Source organism: Lepisma saccharinum, chromosome 21 (assembly GCF_977018435.1).
Source record: "Lepisma saccharinum chromosome 21, izLepSacc3.1, whole genome shotgun sequence".
In the NCBI taxonomy this organism is placed as follows: domain Eukaryota; kingdom Metazoa; phylum Arthropoda; class Insecta; order Zygentoma; family Lepismatidae; genus Lepisma; species Lepisma saccharinum.
The window spans coordinates 31,060,690-31,073,753 of record NC_139249.1 but is presented as its reverse complement, the minus strand read 5'-3'; the positions used below and the strand labels follow the sequence as shown (position 1 = coordinate 31,073,753).

The 13,064-nt window shown below is 39.6% G+C and overlaps 1 protein-coding gene across 1 annotated transcript in view; it reads right to left on the bottom strand.

Annotated features, from left to right (window-relative positions):
* Txl (Thioredoxin-like) overlaps positions 1–13,064 on the bottom strand; it is a 48,246-nt gene that overhangs the window by 10,853 nt on the left and 24,329 nt on the right. The window contains exons 3-5 of the mRNA XM_083143373.1: positions 9,727–9,837; positions 4,980–5,105; positions 3,539–3,699 (exon numbers count right to left, since the gene is read on the bottom strand). Of these exons, the coding sequence (XP_082999499.1) occupies positions 3,539–3,699; positions 4,980–5,105; positions 9,727–9,837 (398 nt within the window). The remainder of the gene's footprint in view (positions 1–3,538; positions 3,700–4,979; positions 5,106–9,726; positions 9,838–13,064) is intronic.

Here is a 13,064-nt window from a genome sequence, read left to right as displayed (position 1 = left end):
TGTTGGATTTCATGGAATTTTTCGTTGTTTTAGGACATTTATTTTTAAAAAATCGCTCAAAAACACCAACAATTCGCATTTTATGCCAAATTCGCATTATTTCGATATTTCGAACGGGCGAAAAATGTGTCCAGACATCACTGCACATTCCTCAACATAACTGCGCAGCAATTACCAGTTTTCACGGTTTTGGCGTTTACGGTTCCCTACTAATCGGAAATTACTTTCTGGCCACCCCTTGTATAAATCAGTAGATGGAAAGTGAAAATTTAGCAGGGCTGGCAAACAAAAGTCAATTCTTGAAGAAAGTGATTTGCTTTTATGATTGAATGATTTGAGTAAATATGATATTAAAATATTTACGTATTTATTATTAGTATTTTATTTCATAATATTGGACATTAACTTCACTCAGTGAGAGATTAATGACCATCTCTCACGAGTTTAAACAGACAGGACAGAAAGTGGTGTTAATTTCATTGCAATACTAGTGTTGCAGTAAATTTGAGGTTGCGAGCATGCACTTGCCAATTTTTATAACGTTCACCAATGCAGGTTTATGTTTCACTTTTTCGTGATAGTATTCAATATATATCCCGTTTGGTTGGATTCTTATTGATATCTAAAAATAGTGCAATGTCATTGTAAACGTATGTTAACTTGTGCGAAACCAGTAACGTCAAGATGATGAAAGAAAACCTTCGTAAGCACTGCTACATTAAATATGGTGAAGTGAGCCAGAAGAGTAATAAAATTCCAGCAGCATATTTTCAGTCTAAAGCTCTTCTTGTTTATGCATGCGATTTTTTGTTGGATGTTGCAGTCCATGCAATTTCTGTCGCATGTTGTAGTGAGATACTTTGTCGGGTGGCGATATTCGACAAAAATAGTATGTATCAATAAAACCTATTTTTCTCCATGTTCCTTCAGTTTGCCCAACAAAATGCCTTACTATCAGACGACGCCACCCGCTCTTATCCCCTCCATCTGTTGACAAGTCCCCTTACTACTCCCATACGGAAAAGAAAAAATGATAATTTAATGCATTTTTCACGTAATATTTAGAGGCTAAACTAAACCTTTACTCCCCCAATGATACCATATGGTATCATCAGAGTAAGGTCGTACTGTCCCGATGATACCATATGGTATCATCGTGGCTTTTTGGACCTTAATACTCTTATATTTGGGTCGAACTCTGACACAGGTCTGGAGCAAGCCTGGGAAATTCATATTGATGACCAACCTCTCCCCCTCTCCGCAACATATCAATGCCACATTTCCGAACATTTTGGCTCATTATTCAACTTGTATGGCACCCAGGAACATGAAACATGTTTCAAACAATCTCTTTGGAAACGTCCATTCCTTGAAGAGAATACTAAGGTTTGCACCTTCTTCCAAAATAGCGGGAGAAGAGGGGCAAACTTCAGATTATTTTTTTTCATTGAAATTCATTGGTCGCGCACCCCAAACCCTTCCTCGATTCGGCGTTCTGAATTTTACACGGTTACATGCTCTGATGTTTTAGCTGAAAAACAAAACTTATCCGAAGTAAATTGCTCCGATAGTGCCCAAGTTGTAACAATTTTCCTCCAAAAATGCAAATTACCTATTTTTCGTAAAAAAATAATAATTTAAAAAATCACATTTTGGCTTATTATTCGACTTGTATGGCACCCAAGAACATAAAATATGTTTCATTCTCTTGAGAAATGTCCATTCTTTGAAAAGAATACTAAAATTTGCGCCTTATCCCCAAAATAGTGGGAGAAGAGGGGGCAAATTCCAGATTTTATTTTTTTTCATTGAAATTCGGGGGAAGTGCCCACAAGCCCCCTTCCTCGGTCCGGCATTCTGAATTGTGCACGGTTGCATGCTCTGATGTTTGAGCTGAAAAACAAAACTTATCCGAAGTAGATTGCTCCCATAGTGCCCGAGTTATAACAATTTACCTCCAAAAATGCAAATTATCTATTTTTCGTAAAAAAAAATAATAATAATCACATTTTGGCTTATTATTGAACTTGTATGGCACACGAGAACATGAAATATGTTTCATTCTTTCATTCTCTTGAGAAATGTTCATTCTTTGAAAAGAATACAAAGTTTGCGCCTTATCCCCAAAATAGTGGGGGAAGAGGGGGCAAAGTCCAGATTCTTATTTTTTTTCCATTGAAATTTGGAGGTCGCGACCCCCAAACCCCCCTTCCTTGGTTCGGCATTCTGAGTTGTACACGGTTCCATGCTATGATGTTTTAGCTGCAAGACAAAACTTATCCGAAGTAGATTGCTCACATAGTGGCCGAGTTATAACAATTTTCCTCCAAAAATGCAAATTACCTATTTTTCGTAAAAAAAAAATCACATTTTGGATTATTCGACTTGTATGGCACCCATGGACATAAAATATGTTTCATTCTCTTGAGAAATGTCCATTCTTTGAAAAGAATACTAAAATTTGCGCCTTATCCCCAAAATAATGCAAGAAGAGGGGGCAAATTCAAATTTTATTTTTGTTCATTGAAATTCGGGGACGTGCCCCCAAGCCCCCTTCCTAGGTCCGGCATTCTAAATTGTGCACGGTTGCATGCTCTGATGTTTTAGCTGAAAAACAAAACTTATCCGAAGTAGATTGCTCCCATAGTGCCCGAGTTATAACAATTTTCCTCCAAAAATGCAAATTACCATTTTTCTTTTAAAAAAAAATCACATTTTGGCTTATTATTCAACTTCTATGGCACACAAGAACATGAAATATGTTTCATTCTCTTGAGAAATGTTCATTCTTTGAAAAGAATACTAAAGTTCGCGACCTCTCCCCAAAATAGCGAGGCAAGAAGGGACAAACTACAGATTTTTACGTTTTTTTTAAAATTGAAATTCGGGGGTCGTGCCCCCAAGCCCCCTTCCTCGGTCCGGCGTTCTGAATTGTACACGGTTACATGCGCTGATGTTTTAGCTGCAAAACAAAAGTTATCCGAAGTAGATTGCTCCCATAGTGCCAGAGTTATAACAATTTTCCTCCAAAGTGTGTTCGAATTTAAAATTCCCGCCGAGAAGCCCGGGCGAGAGAATTTTTTCTCTCTCTCTCCTCCTGCCATCTCTGGTTTCTGGCGCCGTGGTTGTGTTGCGCATAAAAGGGGCCTAAAAGTTGAGGCCGAAACTTGCGAACGAGATTTCCTGTTCCCGTGCAGAGTTCCATAACAATATCTTTACATAAAAAAAATATAAAATAAAAAAAAATCAAAGAAGACAAAATTCCCTGACATTTCCCTGACTTTTTCTGACACCTCAAATTCCCTGACTTTTCCCGGTTTTCCAGGTCTGTCGCCACCCTGAAACATGTAATACACAAATAAAGAGATCTATATTTTATAGCCTTGGGATGAAGATGCCATTTTATTATTATTATTATTATTTTTTACATGCAGCAGAGCAACAAAAGCTGTTAATGAGAATTGCATTTGAATACCATAAACAGCATTTCTGAAACACATTTGATAATATAATATAAAGAACATATGAGCATGCTTACTCTACTTCTTGAACAGGTGTGGAAGAATCAGCTTGATCAAAATCCAAAGTTCTTGGCTGGTTGATGAATATCTTCACTGTTTTTGGTCCTTTGTCAGTGGGGGCCTTCACTTTCAGAGAATGGATTTTCACCGACTGGGAAAATGCCACGGATATGATCAGCTGGAAAATATGATTTATTTGTAGCTAAACAGTTGGAAAAGCAGTGTGTGCACAGGAGTTAAATCTATCGAGATATATATTTACAATGAAAAACCAATCCACTTTACAATGTGTCTACAAATCTTTATTATGGAAATATACAATTTATTTCTTATTATCCTTATGTATTTCTTGGAATTCCATCTTTAATATTTACCTTCAACATTTCCTTGCATGCTCCAAAGATATTCATGCAATTATAGTTATCCACATTTCTTTACCTTTCCATATGTTTTACTACCCGAGAACTACGGATTCCACACTAATATCGGTCATTTTCGATTATTTTTACATGTCACGCCCTTTCTCACCCCCACCCCTAGGGGTGCCACCCCCACAGTATTTCTTTCCAGATTGTAAGTCATGTGTGTACCAAGTTTGGCTGATATCGCTCCAGGATAGCAATAACACACCTTCTGTGTAGGCAACCAACTTTGCCACACTGTGTAGCAGGAAGTATAACTTGCAGGATATACCATGCAACAGAATGCTATTTTATGTCCCCTTCCCACCCCCCATCCCTAGGGTTGCCAGAGGTGTCTTACCCCCACAGTATTTCTTTTCAGATAGCAAGTGATACGTGTACCAAGTTTGGCTGAAATCGCTCCAGGCGTTCGAGAGTTTTGCCGGAACAAACATATATATACACACATAAATCCATTTTTATATATATAGAGATACTGATATACAATGTCAATGTTTAGTGCAGAAGTTAAATGTTTATCCCCTCATCTATTGAATATTATTTTATGTGGCAATGTCGTAAAACAACAATTATATACTCGGCTCAAAAGAACGGGAAATTTTGGAACGGAGATTAATAAAACAGAACACATACCTTTGAAACACTTAGTGAAGCCAGTGAATAGTACAGAGTATGTCATTGTTGAATTTCATATTGTTAAGTTATTTCTTGAAGATAAAATCCGACAGATGACCGACCACCTTCTCTGTGGAGACATTCCTGCAGTCAGTCTTACTAAATGGCACAATGCTGTGAGCAGAGTGGCACATGCCATTCAATGCTACCAATCTCCCAGGGTTGTCAAGACACGATTCAAAATTTCCCATTCTTTTGAGTCACCTGGTATATCTCACCTGGTGAGTATACATTAGGGATAAGGCCACAACCATCACAAAATTATGTAATTATGTAACATCCATAGTTTCAGGCAAGTTTAAACACAGGTTTTTCATCTCACCTATTTCATTGTGTAGAAATAACACAGTAAAAAACCAACCTGCTCATCACAATCGGACTCTAGGTATGAGCTACTTGAGCTGGTAAGGCAGTGGGCCAAGGGATGCTCATCTGATTCATTTAAGCACTCCATTTGCTGCTTCAGTAGGAATGATGACAGGTCCATCTGTAAATAGATAATAAGAAACTTATGACAAAAAAAAGTAATGAAAACTTATCCAATGCCTTTTCTACTATCATGGTGAATCATAAATTCAGAGTTTCTGGGCACCATTTTCATCCCTCTACCACAGAATTGATTGATTTGCTTTATTTTACCTTGCTTTTCTGCAACTGTTGCGAAGATGAGGATGAACGATATGATGCAATTGATGAAGGACACTCACAAAGGACACTATGCCCAGCATGGTCAGGATTCGAACCTGGGACACCTGGCATCAAAGCACAGTATACTAACCACAGAGGTCGGCCCCTCTACCACATGTAGACAACAGATGGCTCTTTGGTCTTGAGTCTACAGTCCTTTCCCAACTTTCCTCTGGTTTGATGTAAAGAACTCTGAGATGCCATTTGTCATATTCAAGGAATTGACCTGTCTACCCCCAAATAACGTGATTCATTGAACACAAAATAAGTGAAAATCATAAGGTGCCAAGTCCAAGGTAGGATTTCAAGGCCATCTAGATCCTGAATTTCCAAGTGGGAGCATTGTTGAATTGCATGAGGATCTTCTTTTGGTTCACTATTGCTGGGTAGGACTGGCAAACATCATCAAATACTTTCATAAATTTACGAACCATATGAGAGATTCAGAGCACAAGTGGCATATGGGAAGTATCAACATTTCAGTGCTGAAGTATCTGGTCTATGAATTAATTTGTGCGCCTGGACAAGAGATGGCATAACAAGCGTATCGTCCCACAGTTCCGTGAAGCCACACATGCGTTGAAAACTCCTGTCAGCGCGCATCGTTCGTAGTATAGGGCAGTTGATTGACGCGTCAACAACTGCATTTTGTAGTCAACTGAACATGGCGCAGTTCATGCTAGATAAAGTGTTTTTGCGGGGTGTTCTGCTTCATTACTTTAACATGCAGAAAAGTGCTATCGAAAGTCATCGTATTTTGGTGGAAGTGTATGGTGACCATGCGCTAGCTGAGCGAACGTGTCAGAATTGGTTTGCACGGTTTAGAAGTGGTGATTTCGGCCTGGAAGACCAAGAGCGACCTGGACAGCCAAAAAAATTTGAAGACGAAGAATTGAGAGCATTGCTCGATCAGGATTCGTGTCAAACACAGGAAGAACTTGCAGAAGCATTAGGCGTTGATCAAACAACAGTTTCCAAATGCCTGAAAGCCATGGGAATGATTCAAAAGATGTCACATTGGGTTCCACATGAATTGAAAGACAGACGTTGAAAGACGAAAAAACATTTGCGAATTGCTGCTTCAAAGACAGAGAAGAAAGGGGTTTTTGCATCGCATTGTTACTGGCGATGAGAAGTGGATCCATTACGAGAACCCGAAATGAAAAAAGGCCTGGGTGAAGCCAGGTGAACCAGGTCCATCACAACCGAAACGAGATATTCACTGTGCAAAGGTTATGCTGTGCATATGGTGGGATATGAAAGGTGTGGTGTACAATGAGCTGCTGCAACTGGGTGAAACTATTAATGGAGAACGTTATCGACGACAATTAATGCGTTTGAAGCAAGCTCTGGCCAGGAAACGACCAGAATGGGAGAACAGACATGATAAACTTATTTTTCAACATGATAACGCTCGCCCACATGTCGCAAAACTGGTCAAAACCTATTTAGAAAATGTCAGATGGGAAGTTTTACCCCACCCGCCGTATTCACCAGACGTTGCTCCTTCGGACTACTACTTGTTCGATTGCATGAATAACAATTTGATTGGACAGCGGTTCACTTCTTCAGAAGATATCGAAAAATGGGTCTCTGACTGGATCGCTTCAAAGGATGAGGACTTCTTTCGCCACAGAATCCGTAACTTGCCTGACAGATGGGCGAAAGTGGTGGCTCGCGATGGACAATATTTTTCTTAAGGTGTTTATGTATTTTGTGTTTGAACTACAGCTTCAATGTGTGCGTAACAACCGCACGAATTAATTCCTAGACCAAATAAGTATCTCCTAAGTTTCAAATTCTTGCTCATAGACACACCACTATGTGCTCCAATACCTAAACACAGAACTAAGCTACCTAAATGTCTATTTCTCAAAAATGTCTTGTGCTCTGAACCCATCATATAGGAACAACAGACTTGGTAATTGCACTGTAAAATTAAAATCAGGGTTCTGTGTACTAGGAGGGTCACTATTTATATTTTGAGCCTAACAATGAAAAAACAGGAATTTGGAATTGAAAACTGCTTTATTGTTTTTCGAAGTATTCTCCTTTATGGTCAATACACTTTTGCATTCGTTTGAACCATTTGTCAAAGCAGTTTTTCCAATATGCTTGAGACACCTCCATAATATGGTTTTTGAACGCATCAACGGCGTCTTCCGCCGACGAAAATCGTTGTCCACACAATTTATTCTTGACATTCGGGAACAAGAAGAAGTCATTGGGTGCCAAATCAGGACTGTACGGCAGATGACCCATCAATTCGATTTTTGACTGTTCATAAAGTCGGTTGTTAGACAAGATGTGTGACAACTGGCATTGTCTTGATGAAGAATGATCCGACAGCGTTTGTTTGTTTTCCGTATTTGACCGAAGACCTCTGGCAAACAAATTGTTGTGTACCATTCAGAGTTGACCATTCTACGTTCCTCCGAAAGGCACAGTTGCCACATGACCAGTTTTCCCGAAAAAACAGGTGACCATTTGTTTCGATGTGCTTCGAGCGCGAACAACTTTTGTTGGATTGGGTTCATCTTGAAACATCCATACAGTCGAGTGCTGTTTACGTTCCGGCTCATATGCATATATCCATGATTTGTCACCTGGTACAATCTTATATACGTCTTATTGAGCATTTGTTTGCACCAATTGACGCGAGCGTCTTTTTGAGTTTTTGTCAAATTGTGTGGGATCCAACGAGAACATACCTTTCTCACAGCTAAATGATCATGTAATATTTTATATATGCTGGTGGAACTAATGCCTATGATTGCCTCAATCTCACAGTATGTCACATGACGATTTTGCAGTATTAGGTTTTGCACAGCATCAATGTTTTCTTGAACAACAACTGATTTTGGACGACCTTCACGAATCTCGTCGGTGAGCGAATGGCGGCCACGATTAAATTCGTTATACCAGCGTTTCACAGTGGCAAAGGATGGGGCTTCATCGCCAAATGTGGAAGTAAGTTGATCGATGCACTCTTGTCTTGATAATCCACGTCGAAAATGTTCACGAGTTAATTCCATTTTATTGTTGTTGCGCAATCTCCAAGGCAACATAAACAACACAAATCAAGCTATTGACAAAACATTTGAAGTACGTTATGGTCAATAATGCCAGACGATTCCCTGCAAACGTCAAATCGCGCCTAACTTCAATCAGTGTTGCCAAGGCTCAAAATATAAATAGTGGCCCTCGTATAATACTCTTATATTGCTATTGTATTACAACAGAAACCAAGATTTCACATGGGATACTAATGACGCCACAGTGGATTTCTTTTTAGTTCCATCATATATACACTTGCCACAAATTCATGTGCCATTAATGTATTCACCTCAGGAGTTAAAGTTGCTGTTATTTTTGGCCGATAAGTCGGATAATGGCAAAAAAATTAACAGGCAATATCTGATGCAATGTTGTTTTTCATTTGTATGTATTTCAGCATAGTCCCTAACAACGGCAATTTTCTCCTGACTGTACATAGATCGATTTCTTCTTTCAAATCCACTGGACATGATGATGCAAATAATAATTTTGTGAAATGTTATATCTTCTAAAAATAAGGAATGTGCTGTTTATGTCAAATAATGAATGAAATACTTGGAAATTTTCAGCGAAAAATGCAGGATCGACCAGGACTCGAACCTGGGTCTCTGGGATACCATGCCATTGTTCTAACCACTGAGATACCGAGCCAGCCTGGCCTCGCCTGAATTTTCGCTACTGCCGTTTTACCTGTGTGGAATCGTCTCTGCCAGTGCTACCGCAACGGGATCTGTTGCCTTTGAAACAGTAGACTTGGACATTGCCGGGTTCCTCCCAGCGTAGAGATACGAAAATGGCGATAGCGAAAAATCAGGTGAGGTCAGGCCGGCTCGCTAGTTCAGTGGTTAGAGCTATGGCAAGGTATGTCAGAGACCCGGGTTCAGGTCCTGGTCGAGCCTGCATTTTTTGTTGAAAATTTCTACGTAGTACATCTCCTGTGTGTGCCTAATCTACAATGAATGAAATGTATTTTTCCAACAAAAGGCATGATTTTTGTTTGTATCTTTCTTTAAAAAGTAATAAGTACATTCTCAAATTTAGTAAGAATACAAATTTTATGCAGAAACATCTGAAAATACAAGTCTTGTAGAAATCAATGAATATTACCTTATCAATAATCTGATTATATGTACGCATTCTAGTGTGAGTCCTACCATGCTGAAAATTTTGTTACCTCAAAGAAGCTTATCACAATAAACTACTTTATGTAGTTAGAATAATAGAAGCACAAGCATGGTAAGTGAACAGTGCTACTCCGAATATATTACAAGTACTTTGACCATCTGTTGCCAAAGTATAAATTTAAACTTACACAAACAAATACATAATCTTACTGATACAGGAAGTAATTTTATTTTACATACATGTCCCTGGACCCCACTATCTCCATCATCACCATCTTCACTGCCATAGTATTGCTGGATCTTAGCTTCTAGGCCAGTAGGATCGGCTCCTTGGATTCTATCAATCTTTATCTGTGTGTGAGAGAGAGAGGAAATGTGAGCTTCATAGCATCTACAGTCTTTCAGAAGACAAAAGTTGAAGTCCAGTTTATACTCAGATAGCCTAATCACCACCAGATCTTAAGTTTGAAGTAGAATGTAAACCACCGAGCAATATTACTCCATAAGGATTGGACCATTTGCTTACATGTAGACAGTGTGCGCCGCTAAGCTATTGGGATGGTCCTTGTGATGTGTACTAAGTCTCGCCAGAGCATACCATGATAAATCTCCTATGGCCAGTATGTAATATCTCAAGATCAAAAACATATGGTTCAGATATTTGCAGATTGTATGTGTAAGCACAGATGTTTTAGATGTTCCACATGTGTCAGAGTCAAGAGCAAAGAATGATTGTAAAAATATGACAATGAATAAGAAATTGCAAAATTATCAGGTTTGGAACAAAAATAGATGCAGAAAAGAGTGGAAGTTCAAAAATCAGCAATCCTTTGCTTTTGAAAAACATGTGTATTTATGTCAAAATGTCAAATACAAAAAAATGACACCAAAAAGTACATTTACAAATTAGTCCTTAATATACACTGACAACTCACTGAATTGCAACCATCCCTCCAAACAACAAGGAATGGCCCAGCATCTGCTCTAATCACATGACCACCCTGACTGGAAGTATCGTGGTGAATTCACAGACACAATGCTAAATGTTAGTACACGTTAAAATGAGAGGTGGTCAGGATATAATGTCATTCCAAAAAGGGCACATTTGTGAGTGCCTGAACATCAGACAGCAACACTGGTCACATGTGCCCATTCCAGTACAGTGAAGGTGTACAGAAAGTGGCAAGGAAAAGGGGGAACGACCACCAAGAGGCACAATTGCAAGGGTGTACGGAAGGTGACACCGTGGGGAGAGCGTCGAGTCAAACTGCTCGTGACAGCTGAATGCACCATCAGCATCCGGGAATTACGGGACCAATACAACAGTGGATGCACAACACCCATATCCCACGCAACTGTGCAGTGCACACCGGCACACATGAAGTTCAATCATCACCCACTCCTCACAAAGGGTCACCACCAACTTTGACTCGATTAGGCCCACGAGCACTCTGATTGGACCGTGGATGATAGACCGTGGACGATTGGAAAAGGGTGTGTTGGTCAGATGAATCATGATTTTGCTACACCACTGTGATGGGTGTGTGTGTCACGAGGCTATGGAACCTTCCTGCATGGTAAGTGCTGCAAGTAGGTGGAGGCGGCTGTATGGTGTGGGGTTGCTTCTGTTGGCAGGGACTGGGACCATTGGTGTTTACCACCGTGTGGCATCTGTTGAGTATCGGGAGGTGCTAGTGGAACACTTACACCCCACAATGCAACACTTCTACCCACACGGGGACGGCATTTTTCAGGATGACAATGCAAGGTGGCACCGAGGCGGGACTGTACTTGCTTGGCTGGAGGAACATTCCACAGAGATGCAGCATATGAATTATCCTCCTAACTCCCCCAATCTAAATCCCATAGAGCATCTGTGGTATGTTGTGGAACGAGCCCTTTGACGTCAATTGGCTCGTTATGGGATGCCATCGGGAATATATGGTGTCAGATCCCTGTGGAGACATATCAGCACCTCGTGGAATCCATGCCGTCCGCCAAGCCAAAGGTGAATTAACAAAGTATTAGGTAGGTGGTCGCAAATCAGTGAGCACTCGGTGTATATGTTTCAGTAGGATCTGATATTTTTCTGAAACGCTCTCATTTGCTGGCAAAATGCCATACTAGAGATGGTCAAGAAGCAGATGCTATGCAGGATAAGAAATTATCCATTACTGTATTTGGAAGTAAACTTATGCAGATGTGATCATCCTTATTCTATGTAAAGATTCATACATGATATTTGCAAATACAATGCAGCCTGTATTTTTTTATATTTTTATTATTATTATTATTATTATTATTATAGGAAAACCAAGGTGGAAAAATCTTGAAATGCAGGAAAAAGTAAAACAAAAAATATATACATATAAAATTTTCATCTATCGTTATTTGTTAACATTGAGTGAGACACTTGTTTCAATGCAATGTTGTCAGATTGATTGTGTAATATTCCTAATATACCATCTGTTATTAGTGAATATTGCACGTACCTTTTGGTACGATTATAGAGTTTATTTGGAGTAAACAAACTCTCCAACTCAATAGACGACAGCGCTATGGTGTTTGGATTGTGTCGCCGTCTATCGTATATAATAAAAACTATACTCTCTCCTCCCCCTCCCTTTTTTTCTTCGGCGATCCCGATCGGGAACACCTCAGTTCGCTTCCTGACTTCGAGCGCATACAGCCAATTAGCAGCGGCACAGGGTCGTCTTGCCTTGAACGCCAAGTCCTTCGTGTACCTACTGAGATCGAGAGATGGAAAACTTCCTTAGGAGCCACGATTACCAGACTAGTAGGGAGGCATTGGACTGCAGCCACACGTATCCAAACTGGACAAAGTGCGTGCATTTTTTGATAAGAACCATCCGAAGGAATATAATCAAGGTATAGTGAACGTTACCATCTTAGATAATGTCGCCGGCTTGCTTTTAGAACTTATACATTTTCCTTTTTTTTTTATTTATGCAAGCTGTTTTCGAAGTCGCTTCTCTCACACATCCCCCCCCTTTTGGTTCTTTGAACGTAACTCAATAAACTAAGTGTTTTTGGTGCAGTGATTGGATAGCGAACTCTTATAATTATACACGTATATTGGTACCAATTAAAAATCAAATTAAATTGCACCCAGTACGAAGCGTAGGCACTCCTGCTCCACTCCATAAAATAACAAATGCCAAGAAAGAGGAATAATTAAAAATACAACCCTTTTCCCCCTTGTGATTGAACAAACTGTGGCGTGGTAAAGGAGATTCCTTTACTTGGGAAATCGTTACACAAGAATCACCGAAAGCTAGAAAAACGCTGGTTTAATTACGTCCGTTAATGCACTATTCGCATGCTGCATTTTCATGTTTTGCCCTCCTTAATTAATATTCCCCATAACCTTACACTGTAGCGTCAAAAGCCATGCACGACTGACTATATATATTTATGAGTACATGTTGTTGTTAGGAATTCACTGTTGTAAAAAAGAATACCCAATTGATTGTTATTAGCACTGTTTAGTGCCGCATTTGATATGTATGTTTCTGGGTATGCGTGTTTATAATGGAGCTTACATGTTGCACTTGTTT